General features: G+C 33.2%; 2 protein-coding genes across 3 annotated transcripts in view; one reads left to right on the top strand and one right to left on the bottom strand.

Moving 5' to 3' along the window:
• The window catches only part of LRRIQ3 (leucine rich repeats and IQ motif containing 3), a 219,604-nt gene extending 206,817 nt beyond the window's left edge, over positions 1-12,787 (bottom strand). The window contains exon 1 of the mRNA XM_007469660.1: positions 12,672-12,787. The gene's annotated coding sequence lies outside the window, so the exon portion shown is untranslated. The remainder of the gene's footprint in view (positions 1-12,671) is intronic.
• A 183-nt stretch (positions 12,788-12,970) lies between these two features.
• Positions 12,971-19,703, top strand: LOC103077057 (fucose-1-phosphate guanylyltransferase). Of its 2 annotated transcripts, XM_007469659.1 has the most exons (5): positions 12,971-13,074; positions 14,406-14,573; positions 15,736-15,828; positions 17,865-17,930; positions 18,693-19,703. In XM_007469659.1, exons 1-5 carry the CDS (start codon positions 12,993-12,995, stop codon positions 19,319-19,321), a joined length of 1,038 nt encoding a protein of 345 aa, XP_007469721.1. In that variant the 5' UTR covers positions 12,971-12,992; the 3' UTR covers positions 19,322-19,703. The 2 variants fall into 2 exon arrangements, with proteins under 2 accessions (XP_007469721.1, XP_007469720.1); XM_007469658.1 differs by having other exon boundaries at positions 17,865-19,585.
• Positions 19,704-21,560: the final 1,857 nt, after the last annotated feature.

Genomic DNA, 21,560 nt, shown 5'->3' with positions numbered 1-21,560 from the left:
GCAGGAATGGTTCAACATCCACAAATCAGTCAATGTGATATACCATATTAACAAAATGAAAAACAAAAATCATATGATCATCTCAACAGATGCAGAAAAAGCATTTGACAAAATTCAACATCTCTTTATGATAAAGACTCTCAACAAACTAGGTGTAGAGGGAACACGCCTCAACATAATAAAGTTCATATGTGACAAGCCCACAGCTAACCTCATACTCAATGGTGAAAAGCTGAAAGGTTTCCCTCTAAGGTTAGAAACAAGACAAGAATGCCCAGTCTCACTTTTATTCATCATAGTACTGGAAGTCTTAATCAGAATAAGGCAGGAATAGGAGATAAAAGGCATTAAAATTGGAAAGGAAGAAGTAAAACTGTCACCATTTGCAAATGACAACATATTACATACAGAAAATCATAAGGACTTCACACACACACACACACAAATCTTTTAGAACTAATAAAATCAATAATATTACAGAATACAGAATCAATACACAAAAATCTGATGCATTTTTACACATTAATAATGACTTATCAGAAATAGAGTTAAAAAAAAATCCCATTTACAACTGCATCAAAAAGAAAAAAATACCTCAGAATAAATTTAACCAAGGAGGTAAAAACACCTGTACACTGCAAACTTCAACACACTAATGAAAGAAATTGAAGAAGGTGCAAATAAATTGAAAGATATTATGTCTTCATAGAGTGCAAGAATTAACATGGTTAAAATGTCCATACTACTCAAAGTAGATTCAATGCAAACCCTATCAAAATTCCAATGGCATTTTCCACAAAAATAGAACAAACAATCCTAATATTTGTATGAAACCATGGAAGACCCCAAAAGCCAAAAAAATCTTGAGAAAAAGGAACAAAGCTGGAGCCACCACATTCCCTGATTTCAAACTATATTACAAAGCTATAGTAATCAAAATAGTATGGTATCAGCATTAAAAACAAACATATAGATCAACGAAACAGAGTAGACAGTCCAGAAATAAAACCACACATATATGGTCAACTGATTTACAAGAAAGGACCAAATAATATATAATGAGGAAAAAAATTCTCTTAAATAAATGGTGATGAGAAAACTGCACAGACACATGGCAAAGAATGAAACTTGACTGCTATCTTAAATCATACAAAAATTAACTCAAAATGGATTAAAGACTTGAAAGTAAAAACTGAAATCATATAACTCCTTGAAGAATATATAGGTGGTAGACTCCTTGACATTGGTCTTGGTGATGGTATTTGGATCTGACACCAAAAGCAAATACAACAAAAGCAAACATAAACAAGTGGAAATACATCAAACTAAAAATATTCTGTACATCAAAGGAAATCATCAATAAAATAAAAAGGCAACCTACTGGGTATTTGCAAATCATATATCTGATGAGGGATTAATAGTCAAAATATATAATCACACAACTCAATGGCAAAAATGATAATCCAACTAAAAAGTGGGCTGAGGATTTGAATAGACATTTTTCCAAAGAAGACACAGAGTTGGCTAACAGGTACACGAAAAGGTACTCAACACAACCAATCACCAGGGAAATGTAAATCAAAACCACAATGAGGTATCACCTCACACTCATTAGAGTGGCTATCATCAAAAAGGAAATAACAAGCATTGACAAGAATGTGGAGAAAAGGGAACCCTTGTGCACTGTAGGTAGAAATGTAAATTGGTACAACTACTATGGAAAACAGTATGGAGTTTCCTCAAAAAACTAAAAATAGAACTACCATATGATCTAGAAATTCTACTTCTGGGTACTTATCTGGAGAAAACAAAAAAACTAACTTGAAAAGATATCTGGACCCCCATGTTCATTGTAGCATTATTTACAATAGCCAAGACATGGAAATAGTCTAAGTGTTTTGTGATGAATGAATGGATAAAGAAGATGTGATGTGTGTGTGTGTGTATACACACACAATGGAATATTATTCAACCATAAAAATGAATGAAATTTGTCATTTGTGAGAACATGAAAGGATCTTGAGGGCATTATGCTAAGTGAACTAAGTCAGAGAAAGACAAATACTGTATGATCACAGTTATTCATGGAAGCTTAAAAAAAAAAAAAAAAAGGAAGCCCATAAAAACAGATAACAGATTGGTGGTTCCCATAGGTGGGTAGTGGGGGTTTGGCAAATTGGGTGAAGGGTTCAAAAGGTAATAATTTCCAGTTATAAAATAAATAAGTCATAGGGAGGTAATGTACAGCATGGTGACTATAGTTAATAATACTCTTTCATATTTGAAAGTGGCTAATAGAGTAGATCTTAAAAGTTCTCTTCAAAAGCAAAAAAATATTTTTTTTTTATGGTATATTATGGTATATTATGGTATATTATGGTATATTATGGTATATTATGGTATATTATGGTATGGTGACAGATGTTAACTAAACTTACCGTGGTGATCCTTTCTCAATATATACAAATATTAAATCATTACGTATTACATCTGAAACTAATATGTTATATGTCAACTGTACCTCACTTAATACTACAATTGATAGCTCCTCCTCTACCTACCTAAAAGCCTGCTTGTGGAGTGCTGCTAATTTAAATATGACCATTAAAGAGGAATCCTTTTGTTCCTTTTAGACTCCGATAATTTTACAATTACTTTGTGAAATGTACATAAAAGTATATTATTAAGTTCAAATAATAATATAAAGTTTAAAAGGCAAATTTAGTTTAAGTACAGCAACACATTAGAGAAAGCACCAGGGCTCCAATTACAGTTTCAAAGAAGTTCTAGGCTTAAAAAGAAATCAGTATCAAATGAACTTATTTACAAAACAGAAAGAGACCCATAGACATAGAAAACAAACTTATGGTTACCAAAGGGGGAAGGGGTGGGGGAGGGATAAATTGGGAGGTTGGAATTAACATATACACACTACTATATATAAAATAGATAATCAACAAGGACCTGCTATATAGCACAGGGAACTAGACTCAATATTTTGTAATAACCTATAGGGGGGAAAAGAATCTGAAAAAGAATATAGCTGAATCACTGTGCTGTACACCTGAAATTAACACAATATTGTAAATCAACTATATTTCAATAAAAAAATATATAAATGTGTATGTGTGTGTGTGTATATATATATATATATATATATATATCAGTAAATCTTTCATTAGTTTGTATTGACTGTAACACTAACTTTAAAATTATCATACATTATTAATCATACTATAAAAACCATGTTTTTATAAAATACATCAATTATAAATCTCATCTTTGTTCCCAAATTTTTCCATTTAAAAAACTGATGGTAAATACACATAGCAACTGTAAGTGCTTATGATTAATGAATATCTAAGTTAAATGTTGAAAAGTAAAAACTCTTTATTCTATGTATTTAATTTCAAATGAATATATAAAAAATATTTAAAATATTTTTCAAAGAAATGCTTTGTAACTGTGCCAATGACCTTTAGATATCACACCCATCCACTGGAATTTTAGATACCAATAATATAGGTATATTATTTTAAGTTAAAAGTGTATTAAAGTATAATATTAGTTTTGATGATCTATGTTGCAGTACCTTATTTTGTAAACATTAGTTATGACACTATAAATAAGTGGAATGCCGGACAATGGACTCTAGAATTATCATATAAGCTGATAAGAAAAATAAAATCATATAAAAGGAAAAAAAGTTTTTTTGAAAAGCAAACTGTAAGGATTATAATTAGTAATATTTTATATCTATTGTGATTGCAAACTACTTTTAGTTTAGAATGTTTGCAATAGACTGAAATCCATAATATATACAGTAATTATAATTTTAAAATACTTTTTATTTAGCCAATAAATTTATTAAATCAATCCTGTTTTGATGAAGACTTGCTATGATTTTACATCACAGAGAAAATGCTCTGTGAGGGGTTTTAGTAGAACAGTCAGAACAGTACATGTCTCTTGGAAAATAAAAATGGAATTTAGTTGATTTAAAAATTAATGTAAATAAGCTTGCTTCTTTGAAACATTACATGCTCATTTCAAATGACATAAAACATCATTTGGAGCAAGAAATCAAGACTCACTTGTAATCAAGACATCTTATTTTTTCCCCTGTAAATATATTTGCTTTCTAAAATTTAGAAAGCTACATATATTTGTTATTAAAAAAGAAGCTTTTGTGAAAATGACAGTTTTCAATTTCTGTTTCTATTCTACACTCATTGATTGTAAAATCATAAACCTGAAAAACTAAAGGGTGATAAGCCAGAAGATAGATATAAAACAACCAAAACTAATTAAAACAGCCAGAAAAATACATGGACAGAAATAAGAAAATAAGAAATTAATAAGAAAAATTTAACATAGCAAATATTTGTTTCTTCTAGCTTAAAAACTTTGGTTAGCATTCATAAAACAGAGTTTGAATATTCTAAAGTTGGGTCATTAATATACTTCTAGTTAAGAGTAATAAATAGTGTACTTACTAACTGAAATTTAGTTATTCACTGTCCTAATTTATATTCTTCACCACTTGCCCTCTCTATGCCCTGGAAAAAAAAACTCATGCTAATATTGGGACAGGTATATTATGATTTTATTACCTGACAGTCATTTGAAATATTCTACAGAAAAACTAAGAGAGCTACAGAAAATCAAAGATAAATTCCTGAAAGAGGCCAGAAGATAAAACATCTTTCTAACATAAGAACAAAGAATTATATTTGACTTCTTCTCAGAAACCATGCCAGCAAGAAGACAGTGGAGTACAATATTTAAACTGTTGCTAGAAAAAAACCTCACCAACCTAGAATTCTGTATCCTCTGAAATTATCCTTCAAAGGGAAGGAGAAATAATGACTTTCTCAGATAAACAAATATTGAGGGAATTTGTTGCCAGTAGAATTACCTGGCAATAAATGCTAAAAGAAGTTCTTTAAAGAAAAGGAATATACTGTAGTTCAGAAACTCAGTTCTACATAAAGCAAGGAAGAGCACTGGGAAAGAAAAATGTGTAGGTAAAATAAAAATCTTTTATTTTTCTTATTCTTAATTGATCTATCAGATAACAATTTGTCAAAATACTAATAGCAAACAATGTATGAAATTATCTATGCTTAATTACATATCATATATGTATGAATGCTTATACATAAGTGAAGTTAAAGACAGCAGTAATAAGGGACAGAGGAAGGAATTAGGTTTATTTTCTTATTATAAGGTAGGGTACTTACACTACCTGGGAAAAGGTATAATGTTACTTGAAAATGGAATTGGATTAGTTATAAATGTGATTGCAAACTTTAGGGCAACCACTAAAAAAAGTAAAATAAGAACTATAACCAATATGCTAAGAAAGGAGAGAAAACAGAATCATATACAATGCTCAATTAAAACCACAAAAGCCAGAAAAAGTATGGAAGGCAAAAATAGGAACAAAAAACAATGGCAATAAATAGAAAACAGTAATGAATATGGCAGATATTAATCCAACTATACCAATAATCATTATGATCATCAATAGTCAAAATGCACCAATCAAAAGAGACTGTCAGAGAAGATTAAAAAAAATTAAAAAACAAGACCCACCTATACATTGTCTACAATAAAGCCCACTTTAAATATAAAGACATATAGATTAAAGTGATGGAGAAAGATATACAATGTTAATACTAATCAAAAGAAAGCAGGAGTGGCTATATTAACTTCAGACAGAGCAGACTTCAAAGCAAGAAAAGCTATCAGAGATAATGAGAGCATTACATAATGATAACAGGGTCATTTCTCCAAAAAGACATACCAACTGGTAAGGTTTATGCTCCTAACAACAGAGGGTAAAACTATGTGATGCAATATTAAAAGAACTGCAAGAAGAAACAGATGAACTCACTATCACGGTTGGAGACTTCAATACCTTTTTATCAGAAATGGGCTGATCCAGCAGACAGAAAATCAGTAAGGACACAGTTGAACTCAACAACACTATCAATCAACTGGATATAATTGATACATTCAGACTACTTCATCCAACAACAACTGAATACACATTCATCAAAAGCTCACATGAAACATTTGCCAAGATAGAACACATTCTGAATCATAAAATACACTTTAGCAAACTTAAAAGAATAGAAACTATACAATATCTACCCCAGATCACAATGAAATTAAACTAGACATCAATAGCAGAAAGATAGCTAGGAAATCTCCAAACAGGTGGAGATTAACAACACATTTCTAAGTAACACATATTTCTAAATAACACATAGGCCAAAGAAGATCACAAGATAAACTGTTTAATATTTTTAACCAAATGAAAATAAAAACACAACTTATCAAAATGTGCGGGATGCACCAAAGCAGTGTTTAGAGGGGAGTTTATAGCACTGAATGCAGATACTACAAAGAAGAAAGATCTAAAAATAACAATCAAAACTTCCATCTTAGTAAACTAGAAAAAGAAGAGAAAATTAAATCCAAAGTAAGGAGAAAAAAAGAACTAATATGAATTAGAGCAGAAATCAATAAAATTGAAACAGGAAATCAACAGAGAAAATCCATTAAACCAAAAACCGGTTCTTTGAAGAGATCAATAAAACTGATAAACCTCTAGCCAAGCCAAATAGAGAGAGAGAGAGAAAGAGAGAGAGAGAGGACAGAAATTACTAATATCAGAAATGAAAAAGGGGACAATACTACAGATGCTGTGGACATTGGAAGGATAATAAAGAAATACTATGAAGAACTCCATGCACACAAATTTAATAACCTAGATGAAATGAACTGATTTCTTAAAAGAAATAATCTGCCAAAACTCACACAAGAACAAATAGACAATCTGAATAGGTGTATACCTATGAGAAATCGAGTCAATAATTAATAACCTTCCAAAACAGAAGCAGCAAGCCCAGATGGGTTCATTGGGAAATACTACCAAAATTTAAGGAAGAAGTTACATGAATTCTCTACAATCTCTTTAAGAAGATAGAAGCGAAGCAAATACTTTGTAATTCGTTCTACGAGGCCAGCATTATCCTAATACTAAGGCCAGTCAAAGACAGTACAAAACTACAGACCAGTATTTCTCATGAAAACAGATGCAAAAATACTAAAAAAAATTAGTAAATCGAATCCAACAATGTATAAAAAGAATCATACACCTACCACCAAGCTGGATTTATCCCAGGTATACAAGACTGGTTCAACATTCAAAAACCAGTTAATGTAATCCATCACATCAACAGGCTAAAAAGAAGAATCACAGATGCAGGAAAAGCATTTGATGCAATCCAACACTTATTCGTGATAAAACTCTCAGTCAACTAGGAATAGAAAAGAACTTCCTCAACTTGATAAAGACTATTTACAAAAAATCTACAGCTAACATTGTGCTTAATGGTGAGAAATTAGAAGCTTTTCCACTAAGATGAAATCCAAGGCTAGGATGTCCCTTCTCACCATTACTTCCCAACCTTGTACTGAAAGTCCTAGCTAATGTAATGAGACAAAAAAAAAAAAGGAAATAAAAATGTACAGACCACATCTCTGTTCACAGATGACATGACTGTCAGTGTAGAAAATTCAAAAGAACAGACAAATACCCTTGGAACTACTAAGTGATTAGAGCAAAGTTGTAGATTCAGGGTTAATACACAAAAGTCAATCACTTCCCTATATACCAGCAATGAATAAGTTAAAAACACAATACCATTTCCATTATCACTACCATAAATGAAATATTTACATATAAATGGAACAAAATATGTACAAGATCTATAAGAGGAAAACAAACAAACAAACGCTGATGAGCAAATTCAAAGAATAAATGAATGGAGAAAGATAATGTTCATGGATAGAATGACTCAAAATTATCAAGATGTCTGTTCTTCCCAACTTATCTATAGATTCAATACAACCCCAGTCAAAATCTCAGCTAGTTATTTTATCGCTATTGACAAACTGGTTCTAAAGTTTATATATAGAGGCAAAAGACCTCCCAGTATCTAACACAATACTTAAGAAGTACAAAGTTGGAAAAATTATACCATCTGACTTCAAGACTTACTATAAAGCTATAGTAATCAGGACAGTCTAGTATTGTCAAAAGAAAGATAGATCAGTGGAACAGAATAGAGAGCCTAGAAACAGACAGACATGAATACAGTCAACTGATCTTTGACAAAGGAGAAAAAGCACTACAGTGAAGCAAAGACAGACTTTCAACAAATGGTGATGAAACAGCTGGACAGCCACATGAAAAAGAAAATGAATCTGGACACAGACTTTATACCTCCAGAAAGAATAATTCAAATTGGATATATGACCTAAATGTAAAACATAAAACAATAAAACTCTTAGAAGATAACTTAGGAGGAAACCTAGATGACATTAGGATGATGATGACTTTGTTAGATACAACATCAAAAACATAATCAATAAAAAAATACTTTATAATCTATAGCTCATTACTATAAAAGACACGATCTGCAAAAGGTAAGGCCAAATGAATGAGAAGACAAGTCACAGACTAGGAGAAAATCTTTTGCAAAAAACACATCTGCTAAAGGACTCGTATACAAAATATACAAAGAACTCTTAAAATTCAACAATAAGAAAATGAACAACCAGATTAAAAAATAAGCCAAAAACCTTAACAGACACTTAAGCAAAGAAGATACATAGGTGGCAAATAAGCATATGAAAGTCTCTCCTTAACACATATCATCAGGAAAATGCAAATTAAGAAAACAATGAGATACCATAACACACAGATTAGAATGGCCAAAAGTCTAACACTGATAACACAAACTGATGACAAGGATGTGGAAGAATAGGAACTTTCATTCATTCTGGTAGGAGTGCAAAATGGTATAGCCACTCTGGAAGACAGTTTGGGGGTTTCTCAAAAAACTAAATACACTCTTACCATAAAATCCAGTAATTGCATTCTTTGGTATTTACCCAAAGGAGTTGAATACTTATTTTCACACATAACCCTGCACATGGATATTTATAGCAGGTTTACTCACAATCACCAAAATTGGGAGGAATCAAGAAGTCCTTCAGTAGGTGAACGGATAAATAACCTGTGGTACATCCATACAATGGACTGTTTACTCAGCACTAAAAATAAATTAGCTATCATGCAATGAAAAGACATGTTATAACCTTAAATGCATATTATTAAGTGAAATAAGCTAATCTAAAAAGGCTCATACTGTAGGATTCCACCCATATGACATTCTGGAAAAAGCAAAACATGGAAACAGTAAAGAGATCAGTGGTTGAAAGATTTGCAGGATTTGGGGAATGAGGGATGAATAGGCAGAGCACAGAGGAATTTTAGGGTAGTGAAACTACTCTGAATAATATTATAACAATGTATACATGTCCTTATACTGTGTCCAAACCCATAGAATACAAAACACCAAGAGTGAATCCTAAGGGAAACTACAGACTTTGAGTGATTGTGATGTGTCATTATAGGTTCATCAATTTTAACTAATGTACCACGCTGGTGAGGTATGCAGATAATGGGGGAAGCTATGCATGTGTGGGTATATATGAGGGTATACTGGAAACCTCTGTATCTTCTTCCTAATTTTGCTGTGAACCTAAATCTGCTCTGATAAAGTCTTTAAAAAAATTAAGAGAGAAAGTAAAATAGAAGTTTAGGGGAAAAAAGTTTTCCTTTGCTGTCGAGAAAGGTGGTGAGGGTTCCTTCAATAGGCTACAGTGGGAAAAATTAGTGAAGAAATAGTCTGAGACCAGGCTAGCTGAGTAATTAAATTCAAAGAAAGGAAACAGTAAAAAAGAGATTTTTGCTTTACACTCCACATCAGGAAGAGTAAGAGGAGGAAGACTGGTTAAACAGAGATGATGCACAAGTAATGGAAAAGATGAGAGCCCCAGCATGAACTGGCCAAGCCATGTACCTAAGCTCCATGGTCCGTAATCAAGGACCTGCTCCATGTGGCTTAAGCTTCTTTTTACGAAGAAGAAGAAAAAATTTAATGTGCTTCTCTACAACTTTCACACAACAGTCATATCCATGCCTATAGTAATAAAAATAACCTAACAGGCATTAATTGTAGATAAGCACAAGGCATCTTATTGGCATGATGGAAATGTTCTATACCTAGCTTGTGATCATGGTTGCACAACTCAGTACATTTACTAAAAATCATTAAACTGCTCACTTACAATAGGTTAATGATAGGTAAAGTATACCTCGGTAAAGTTCTTAAAAAGTCTATCTCACTTCTTTTCATGCCACTTCTTCAGATACTCTCCTCTAACAGAAAAAAAAAAAAAAAAAGCCCAAATGCCTCCAAAGAACATCTTTTTTCAACTTATTACAGTTTGGTTTGTCTGATGTCCCCCTTCTTTTTTTTAATCAACAAATCTTTGAAATATTTATTTTAAGTCATATTTGTTATCATTTTGATGTCCCTTTTGAAATGTGGAATTCAAGATCCAACACATCATTTCCATTTTATACAGAATAATGGGTTTACTACAGACCTGTATTGACATATTTTATTCTGGTCACGGTAGTTTATGACTGTTTAAACAACCATTATCACACTGTCTGATTATATAAAACCTAAACTTAAATAAAATCCCTTGACTTTTTTACCCACTACAATCAACTGCCAGAAATTTACTCCCACTCACATAGTATACAACTTTTTCATTTTTTATTTAAAAATTAATATTAGTGAAAATTTGAAGAAAACAGAAAAGACAGAAGAAGGACAAAAAACATAGCCGATATAGTATATTTACGTCCAGCACATTTTATGTAATATAATCATATCAGCAAAAAAAGTAGCATCCATTTCTATGGCCATTCTTCCCAGGTCCATGAAATGCTCTAACATACATTTAACACTCTGTTATAGAGTCTATCACATCACCCTGTTTTAGTGCCCTCACAGTTCTTATCATTTCTGAAGTTTTCTTATTTAGTTACCTTTTTCAGCATTTACCTCATTAGTATGTACAATCACTCAGTTTATAGGCTCTATTGACCTTTCTTTCCTTAGGACCTCATCTAGTTCTGTAGTTTAAAAATTAACTCCATCTGTATGCTGACAACTCCCAAAATTATATCTCTAAGTCCAGACCTATCTTGCAAACTCCAGACTCATGTATAATGCAAACACATATACATACAAACTCCCATAACATATGCACTGCACACATATACATCTGTTTACTTTCCGCATCCAAAACCAAATTCTGGACTCTCCCTACTACCCCAATAACCATCCCTACTTCCCCATCCATATCCTTTCCCATTTCAACTGATGGTCGCTCCAGCCTTCAGGCACATTCCAGCACTTTCACATTCCACAGCCATTCCTTTAGTAAATTGTATTAATTTTGCCTTCAAACATATATCCAGAATCTAACCAACTTCTCATCACCCCCACTATTCCTGTCCTGGCCAAGCCTTCACCAACTCCCACCTGTTTTGCTGCAGTAGCCTCCAAACAAGTCGCCCTGCTTCTATCATTGCCCCACTCTCCGCTAGAATCTATTTTCACATTTCCGTGAAATGCTCCTTTTAAACATAATGTAAGTCACATAAAACCTTGCAATGGCTTTGTTTCACAGTTAAAAAATAAAATCCTTTATTTAAGCCGTTGTTATCTCACTTTCTCTCTTGCTACTTCCCCCTTTGTTCTCTCTCACCTAAGTCTTTTGTATTTTCTAAATGTTCTTATTAAGAATGTTTTGTTTTTATTAACAAAAAAGAGAACTTTTAAACAATAAAACTATGAAAGCATAATCTCCCTTTTCACTCAAATTCTTTCGCTCTAAGTACTGAATTAAATAACAGGGTCAATTCTGTAGAAGAAAAACTAAGTTAAGTTTATGGTAAGAACTTGTAAGGCCTTGAATGCCTATGTTCCTGATGAAACTTTAATGAAGACAGGCTTCTCAACTAAATTAAACTGTATGGTGCGGTAGAATGATGTCGGAGTTTGGGATTGAAATATCTTGTTTAAATCTTCTCTCTACTACTTAACTAATTGTGAGAGCCTGACTAAGTCACCATTCTCTCTCATTCATAGCTTTCTCACCTGTAAAGATAAATAGAAGAATCTGTAAAAGTCATCATAAACTTGGTGTTTTACAAGAGAAGAAACTTATCTATCGATACCTACCAAAAACACATCCACTAAGGCCAACTTATTCCCAGGAATGCTATTGAAAGTTCTAGATTAATCTGCATACACAAAAGGTTGCCAGAGAAACAGCCAAAAAGCCCCAAACATTAAGGGCCTCATTGCAGAATTTTATACAACTTCCAAAAGCCTCTTAAGTGATCTCAAAACTGAGAGGTGTGGAGAGGCTCACTCTCTAGTAACTGCAAGGTTAAAGAACCCACAAAGCTTCCTGAAGAGAGTACAGATTTTAAAAGTTCAGACTATGTATGTATCTGGACCTGGGGTTGGGGCAGATGGCTTCAGACGACGACCCAAGGGGAGGAATTAACTCTCAAGAGGTCCTTGGGAACTGCCCCTGGCTAAAACCACGAGTTAGAAAGGACGAATGACCTTTGAGAGAAAGCTAGAAGCTAAGTTGTAGTTTGGACTTCTCCTTAAGCGGGTCAGTTCTCGAAATTTCGCCGCCCAAGCAGGACCACTCACCGGGTCTACCGAGCTGCAAGGCTTTATGAGTTGGTAACAAGCGGCCCAGACCCGGCACAGTCCGACAAATCACTAGGTGGCCATTTATCCGTTCCGGAGGCCGTTGCCAGGGAAACGGAGCAAAGCCCCGGGCTCACACCGCCGTGGTTTTCCTTAGGCAAGCCAAAGAGCTTCGGGGGCGTAGTTACGTGAGTGACGCACGTAGGGGGCGGGACAGAGGCGAAACCGGACCAAAGAACGGGTTACGTCCCAGGGCGCATGCGTGCGGTCCTGGGCTGTGGGATCGCTGGAAGTCCTTGGCGGTGTTGGGGAAAGTGAGCTATGGCAGCTACGAGTGCCCTTACAGGCGTATCTTTGCGAGAAGCCACCCAGCGAAGGTTGCGGAGGTTTTCAGAGCTTAGAGGTACCAAAGGAGGAACCCTGGCTCTCCCCGGCAATGGACAGGGAGGGCGCTTTACGTGCTGGGGTATTTGCTGGAGTACCACTTCCTTTTACTAATCACTTGCGGGCCTAGGACGCTGGCCCAGGCGCAGTTAATGTACCTCTTGAGTTTTTTTATTCTTCTCTCACTCTCCTTTCTTTACGTCATGCTTGTTGCTTTCTTTAAGTTTATTCCCAGTTGCGTATATATATATATATACATATATATATGAGGAGGAATGAGAAGACAGCTATTAGCCTGACTATAGTGAAGCTATAAATCCAAGTTATTCGTTTGATTAGCTCATTAGCAAAAATTATTTTAAATAAACCTAAAAGATCTAAAGCATAGTGATTTGACTCTTACAAATCCGATTTTAGCTTTCTTCCACTCCCTACCTACTTCAATTTGTTCCATGATGTGAACGCTTACTAAGTGAAAAGCGAAACAACACGGTGGAATTATGGATTAAAAATTAAACGGGGTAACTTTGTATCAAAATTTTTTTTAAAGGACTATGCCACTTGTCATTTCCTGTACAACTATCTAATTGGTCATATTTTTGTTGACGTTACTGCTTTAAAAATACAGAAAGTAATACTTGGATTACAGTAAGATGTTCAGGACTATTAGATTCTAGCTGACTAGAATTTGTTAACTAATAAAAACCCTATTTGTCTTGTTTATCAATAAAGAAGAGCTTCCAACTGTCAGCCAAAAGTTCAGTCTCTTATTGAGTTCATCAGGGAGCTGGGAACTTTTCTGTTATCCAGAATTTGGTGTCATTCTCCAGTAACCTTTGTAAACTTGCATGGCTCATTTTAAGGCGATTAAAAAGTAAAGTGCCCACATTTATGAACACCAACATTGTAGCAATGGGTCCTTGGATTTAATCTTTCTTAGCCAACAAACATTAAGTGGTCCCTGTATGTGAAAACTGATTTTCAAAACTGGAGATTAACTTATTCCTTTGTCTCCTCTCTTTATTTAAGAATTGAGCTCATCTTTAGCAAGTCGAAAGTACTTCTCTTAATCAAGAAACATTACAACTCTCAGAAAATCTAAATAAATGGGACTGTAGACCATAAAAGGAGCAAGTAATCTAAAAGGAAAAAAAAAGTAGAATTTGTGAACAATCCTCATGAGAACTATTTTGAATCCTACTAGCTGACCACTCATTATTCCCTAATTCTCAAAAGCAGAAGATACATTTTTGAAGATACTATTACCTCTTTTTTCCTTCTTTCCAAATAGGTAAACCTGTAACAGCTAGAGAATTCTGATAATATTTATCACTTTCTTCTTACACATAGGCAAACCTGTGGCAGCTGGAGAATTCTGGGACATTGTTGCAATAACAGCAGCTGATGATAAACAGGAACTTGCATATAAGCAACAGCTGTCAGAAAAGCTGAAAAAAAAGGAGTTACCTCTTGGAGTTCAATATCATGTTTTTGTTGATCCTGCTGGAGCCAAAATTGGTACACATTTATGGTCAGATTTATATCATAAATTGTGGGCAGAATAATCACTGAAGAAAAGCTTTCCTGTGGCTTACAGTTTATACTGTGTGTCTTACCACCTATAGTCTTTACAAACTTTAAAATTTTTATGTAAGTTCACTATTTTTTAAGAAAGATAAAAGGCATGGCAACTGTTTTTACACATTGTGGACTTACCATGAAAAACTTCCAGAATGTTATGTTACTTAAAAGAGAATTTTATTAGTCTTAATAAAATTTACTCAGATGGTGAATATTCTTTTGGACCTTATCAGTAGGGCTCTTAAGGTCCCTCTGAACTACACAATTTGTTCAGAAACTTACATGAAGAGATAAAATCAGGAAAAATAAATATTTGGCCTCTTGGGACCACAATGCAGAATGCGAAAGAGCACAGTCTAATGGCATAATTAGCATAGATGTTTACTTTTAAAAACCAGTTTGTCCACTTTGCCTTTTGACCTTACCTTGCAAATAAAAATACATGCTATTTTCTTGGGGGTCATTTTCCATGTGATACTTGTGATACTGAAGCTCACTGATACCAGAGTTATGGTATCTGTATCTGATACTAGCATGTCCTAATTAGCCAGTGTTTTAATCCTCATAAATATGTGGTCAGTACTTTTCTGATTCCCATGTTTGAATGAGATTCAGGCACAAAATGTTAAATAACTTGCCCATAGTAACTAGTAAGTGGAAGTTACATTTAAGATGTTTTTTAGGAAAACAGGTTCTATAAAACTTTTTAGAAAGTAAATCTAACACATATATATGCTCATATGGGAGAATTATTTTAATGGGTTTTACAGTTCATAACTCCAAGTGAATGTGTAAACTTACAGTCTTATAGTGTTGCAGATTGCTTAATTTATCATTTCTTTCTTTATACTACTATTTTCAGGAGAAGATTAACTCAACTTTTATTACCAAGGGCTCATCTCTGGGTTTTATTACTAATTATTTAATTGCTAAGAAATGTGTATTTAATTTGATTGTTCTGCCTATACCTTTGCTCTCTGCCTGGTTAATTGTAGCCAAAGGTCATATCCTCAAAGTTATAACACTTAAATTTACTGTAATAACAAAGTTTTTGTAACTTTCTGTGAAATAAATTGAGCTTTTTAACTTTATTTTCAAGGAAATGGAGGATCGACACTTTGTGCCCTTCGATGTTTGGAAAAGCTTTATGGAGATGAATGGAATTCTTTTACCATCCTATTAATTCACTCTGGTAATGTTACACTTTACTAATTTACGTTTTCTTTTAGTATATTACCTTTTATATCTAAGGGGCTTTTTTCTCCCTTACTAATATTATCCCCTCTTTTTTTTTTCTTTTGTCTTTGAAGTTATACTGCTTTGGAAACAAATATTTTATGCTTTCCTTGATATTTTTAGGTTGTAAGTAGCATAATATTTTTCACAAAATTTAACCTTAAAATTGTAGATCACATACATCCTCAACTTTTCATGTATTGTTTTTGGTATACATATCAAAAATTATTTTTCTAAGATAGAACTCATCAAAATATGAACATTTCTTGACAATGCTTTAGAAAGGATTCTTGCTGCAGGGGAGAGGCTGGTTTAGTACTGTGATTACCAGACTTTACACAAAACCTGTTAACACATTTTTATCTAGTTATTGGTGGCCAAAGTCCATAATCCTTAGGAGTTTAAAAACAAAAAGAAAAGGTGGTGACAGAACATGGAGTTGACAAGAAAGTATAAAAGAGGGAAAATCACACACCAAAAAAAGGAACAGAAGGGTAGGAAAGAAGTAATCTCAGAATATAATTTTTTAAAGTGGACAGATTTGGTTGTATGAAAATTTGGGTTATATGAAAGAAACCTCTGTTATTTTTCCTCTGTGTACTGAAGGCTGGTGAAACTTTGTCATGGACTTGTACCAGTTCAGGAACAGATATTTTAGAGCCACTCATCTACATGGTTACCAAGGCACTTTTCATTTTTTAGGATTCATGTACGGAACAGTGATTCTTTTTAAAGATGATATCAATTAAAGCATCCAAGTTCTGATTTTAAAACTAACTGAAAAAGTAAAAGAAAAATTCAAATTTACAGTTTTATTCCAGAACGAGTATTATTATTACTAATTTAGTAAAAATTAAGTTAGACACCAGAAAATATATATTAATACAATTGATCCTTGAAAATATATAATAATGCATTGATCTGTGAGTGGTGCTGACCCTCACACAGTCTAAAATCTGCATGTAACTTCATAGTTGGTCTTCTGTATAGGCAGTTCCACTCTCCATAGCCACAGTTTCTCATCAGGGATTCAACCAATGTCGGGTCATATAGTCTTACAGTATTTATTGAAAAAAATCCTCATATAAGTGGACTGGTAGAGTTCAAACCCTTATTGTTCAAGTGTAATTAAAAGTAGGTAATTCTTACAATGCTGAACTTTACTGTTGGTTAGTATTTGGAAAATGCAAAAGAAAGTATTAGCTCTCATTGGTTGAATGATGTACTGTGTAGTAAGTGCTTTACATGTATTGTTGATCTCATAAAACATGATAAAGCAAGTATTTACATCTGCTGATTTAGTGTTAAGTCCAAAGATAAACAATTAAAAAGTGGTGAACCAGAATTTGAACGCATTTTTGTGTGACTTTTTCTACTATGCCTGTCACTATAATTAGTTACGTAAAAATGATGTAAGCTATTTAATGTACTTAAGCGAACACACTTTTCAAGGAATTAAGTCATAAGGCTCATCTTAGAGGGAAAAACCTTTTAAAATTAAAAACAAATATACATTGTAAAATGCTTTTAAAGAAATGCATCTTTACTTCCTTTAAGTGAGGAAACACATTCCATCTGGAAATTACTCTTTAATGGATAATTATGTATATTAGTTTTTTATGACATTTTTCCCCATGAAGTGGATTTTTAATGTAGGTGTTTAAACATGGTTGAAATTTATTGTGTGAAATGTAGATATAAGGTCATATTTTAGCTCATTGTCCTTTTTACTTGTTATCCAGTTGAGTTAAAACAATTCATAGTCTGTAAAGCATATTACAGTTCTTTCCTAATCTAGAACTGCATTATAGCAAATCTCTACAGAATTGCTCTGTGAATTTATAATCTGGAATTTATTATTCTTTCCTGGGATACAGTAATATATTGTATATTTTAAATATCTTTAGAGATATTTTGAGTTGTAACTGATGCTCCTGGGTTTTTAAATCTTATAAACATTTTAAAACAGTTATTTTGTTTAATTTTATATAGGTGGCTACAGTCAACGCCTTCCAAATGCAAGTGCTCTGGGGAAAATTTTCACTGCTTTACCTTTTGGTAGCCCCATTTATCAGATGTTGGAATTAAAACTAGCCATGTACATTGATTTCCCCTCACATATGAATCCTGGGATTCTGGTTACCTGTGCAGATGATATTGAACTTTATACTACTGGAGAATCTGAGTATATTAGGTTTGACAAACCTGGCTTTACTGCTTTAGCTCATCCTTCTAGTTTGACTGTAGGTACAACACATGGAGTATTTGTCTTAGAACCTTTTAACTCTTTAGAACATAGAGACCTCGAGTACAGAAGTTGCCATCGTTTCCTTCATAAGCCCAGCATAGAAAAGATGTATCAGTTTGATGCTGTGTGTAGACCTAGAAATTTTTTTCAACAAAACTTTGCTGGGGGTGACATACCCTCTCTTAAATTAGACCCTGAGTATGTCTACACAGACAGCCTATTTTACATGGATCATAAAACAGCGAAAAAGTTACTTGCTTTTTATGAAAAAATAGGTACACTGAACTGTGAAATAGATGCCTATGGAGACTTTCTGCAGGCTTTGGGACCTGGAGCAACTGTGGAATATACCAGAAACACATCAAATGTTACTAAAGAAGAGTCAGAGCTGGTAGACATGAGGCAAAGAATATTTCATCTTCTTAGAGGAACATCACTAAATGTTGTTGTTCTTAATAACTCCAAATTTTATCACATCGGAACAACTGAAGAATATTTGTTTCATTTTACTTCTGATAGCAATTTGAAGTCAGAGCTTGGCTTACAGTCCATAGCTTTTAGCATCTTTCCAGCAATACCAGAATGCTCTAGCAACAAATCCTGTATCATTCAGAGTATATTGGATTCAAGAAGTTCTGTGGCACCTGGCTCAGTTGTAGAGTATTCCAGATTGGGGCCTGATGTTTCAGTGGGGGAAAATTGCATTATTAGTGGTTCTTATATCATAACAACTGCCGTCCTGTCTGCACATTCTTTTGTGTGTTCCTTAAGCTTGAAGATGAATAGACACTTAAAGTATTCAACTATGGCATGTGGAGTGCAAGACAACTTGAAAAAGAATGTTAAAACATTGTCAGATATAAAGTTACTTCAATTCTTTGGAGTCTGTTTCCTGTCATGCTTAGACATTTGGAATCTCAAAGTTACAGAGGAGCTGTTCTCTGGAAACAAGACATGTTTGAGTTTGTGGAATGCTCGTATTTTCCCAGTTTGTTCTTCTTTGAGTGATTCAGTTACAACATCCCTAAAGATGTTAAATGCTGTACAGAACAAGTCAGCATTCAGCCTGAATAAATATAAGCTGTTGTCCATTGAAGAAATGCTTTTCTACAAAGATGTGGAAGACATGATAACTTATAGGGAGCAAATTTTTCTAGAAATTACTTTGAATAGAAAACAGTCTGATTTAGAGACATCTTAAATATTGTATACTCTGCCTTTCTTGATCAAGATTGTAGATGCAGGAATTTTCTGTAGGCTTGTTTTTTAATTGAAGTGAATTAATGAAAATTATATTAACATGCTTGCTGTAGCATAAAATTAATAACAAAAGTATAAATAAACCATTTTTAGATGAAAGAATAGCTTAAGGATGTAAGTTCAGAAAATTGATTTTTTAAAATATTTATCACTATTTAAATTTTTCTTTTATAAAGATGGACTTGTGGAACATTATTTTGTTCACAAAATACTATAATTGTTTTAAAGGTAATTTTCTAAATATACCTTTAGAATTTTTTCATCTTATTTTGGGCTTCAGTTCCAGTGAAGTTCTGTGTGTTCATTGGCAGTTCTCTCCTCAAGTGCATTAGACCTATTCTGATGAACTAATAAAAATGTCATACTGTAGGGTCTTCAAAGCACTGTAGGAATACTGTAGAAGTACTTTTCCAGAAACAAATCCATGGCTAACAGAGTCAAATTAAATGAATGCTTAAAATATTGTGATAGTCTTAATTAATAAATAAGTATTAATAGATATAAACCATTCTGAAATTGATGATAAAAATCTATATGACTTATCAGCAACCCTCAGTTATGATATTTATGTATATTTTTTTCAAGTTTCTTCCCAAGGAGTAAATAAAGATATATGGTAGCCATTGCTTAGCATTTACTGATTTACTTGCAGAGATTTCAGAGGATGTTATGTGTTTGTCACTCATTAAAAGTTCAATGCTGTATTTCTAATCTAATTAATCTAAGGTGTCATCAGTTATTAAGAATCACCATTATTTTATGTTCCACTGAAAAAGAGAAAACACTACCAATAAAATATGCAATGCTTTTCTTGTTACTTGAAGTTTTTATTTATTGGAAATCTTTTTTAAAAGCACTTAAATATAGATTTATGTCATTTAACCCTTTTGCAAGTACATGTAGAGGAACAAAAAAGTGAAATATTAAGATACAGTCAAGACTTTTCTGAAGCTTCACATCTAGAGTCAAACTTTTCTAAAGCAGTTTTCAACTCAAGAGTGGTTGATATCCGTGTGCTATCTTCTAATACCATCTAGTACCATTTTCTGTGCTATCAAAGGTATTGATAAAGCTGCATATTCTACAAGTGCCACCACCACACTGATGCCTGGATTTACCTTCAAGCTATGGACACCAGATACCTGTTCTGCAAGTGGATGCTGATGCTTTATTACTTTACAGAGTTGTTTCACTTTTACCTGAGTTTAATCACGTCCCTAGAATGTAGTTCTATTTAAATCAGTGAGAGGTTTCTGACGAATTGGTGGTCACCACGTTAATCATATTCCTGCACAATGTATGGATTCTAGTTGCTTTGAAATGTTATCTGTTCCAAAGAATTTGGCAGTGTCTCTTTCCTTGATATGCATTGCTTGGTGTGTAGTACCACACATGTATCACCAGCAGTGTATCTAACTCAACCAATGTGATAATCACATACATGAATAAGTAATAAATTGGACATTTTCTCTTGATTTATCATTTTTATTTCATAAAATCACAGCCCTTAAATCGTATACTTTCAAGGTTTGTGAAGGACAGCTACAATTTGTAACTAAATATATTCTGTAAACTTATTGATGAGTTAATAATTAACAATGATCAAGAAGGCATGGAAAAAAACGCAACTTTTGATATTTATCTCCCTTGGGCACTTGTCTCACAAACTAAACAAAACAGAAATAAAGAATGTGCATTAATGCATACTAAGTGGGAATAAAGCTTTGAAAATCCAAGTTATATGCTGCTAAAAATCACAAAAAATTGATGGAATGAATCCAGAATTAGTTCTCACAAGCTGTGATGATCCACTCATCTTCTGAGGCTAAGCAATACTACCTATGTTATATAAAGATTACCAGATTTAGCACAGAGCCAAAATCAAAACTTGCCTGCTGCAAGATATATGTATAGCTATCACAGCTGGTAACTGGTGTGCTACACATGCCATTCACATACACCATAATGCCCTTTGGACTTGAGCAACCTGGAGACCCAGAATTTAGGAAACTTGTAGTCTAGCAGAATTAAAATAGAAAGAAATAACTAAGAAAAAAATATTAATTTGTTCAAAATTGTCTAAGGGATTTCAGGTGTTCTTTTTGTTGTTTAGCTGAATGAAACACAAGTCTTCATCTATGTCTATAACTAAATTATTATTAATAAAGAAAAGACCTTTT

Source organism: Lipotes vexillifer, unplaced genomic scaffold, assembly GCF_000442215.2.
Source record: "Lipotes vexillifer unplaced genomic scaffold, Lipotes_vexillifer_v1.1 scaffold908, whole genome shotgun sequence".
Taxonomy (NCBI): domain Eukaryota; kingdom Metazoa; phylum Chordata; class Mammalia; order Artiodactyla; family Lipotidae; genus Lipotes; species Lipotes vexillifer.
This window is presented reverse-complemented; position numbering and strand designations above follow the sequence as displayed.

Excerpts from the sequence above, each read along its gene's own strand:
- LOC103077057 (XM_007469658.1), top strand. The coding sequence starts at position 12,993 with ATGGCAGCTACGAGTGCCCTTACAGGCGTATCTTTGCGAGAAGCCACC. Across the intron at positions 14,574-15,735 it reads TCCTGCTGGAGCCAAAATTG|GAAATGGAGGATCGACACTT; the intron begins GTACACATTTAT and ends TTTATTTTCAAG. Across the intron at positions 15,829-17,864 it reads CATCCTATTAATTCACTCTG|GTGGCTACAGTCAACGCCTT; the intron begins GTAATGTTACAC and ends AATTTTATATAG.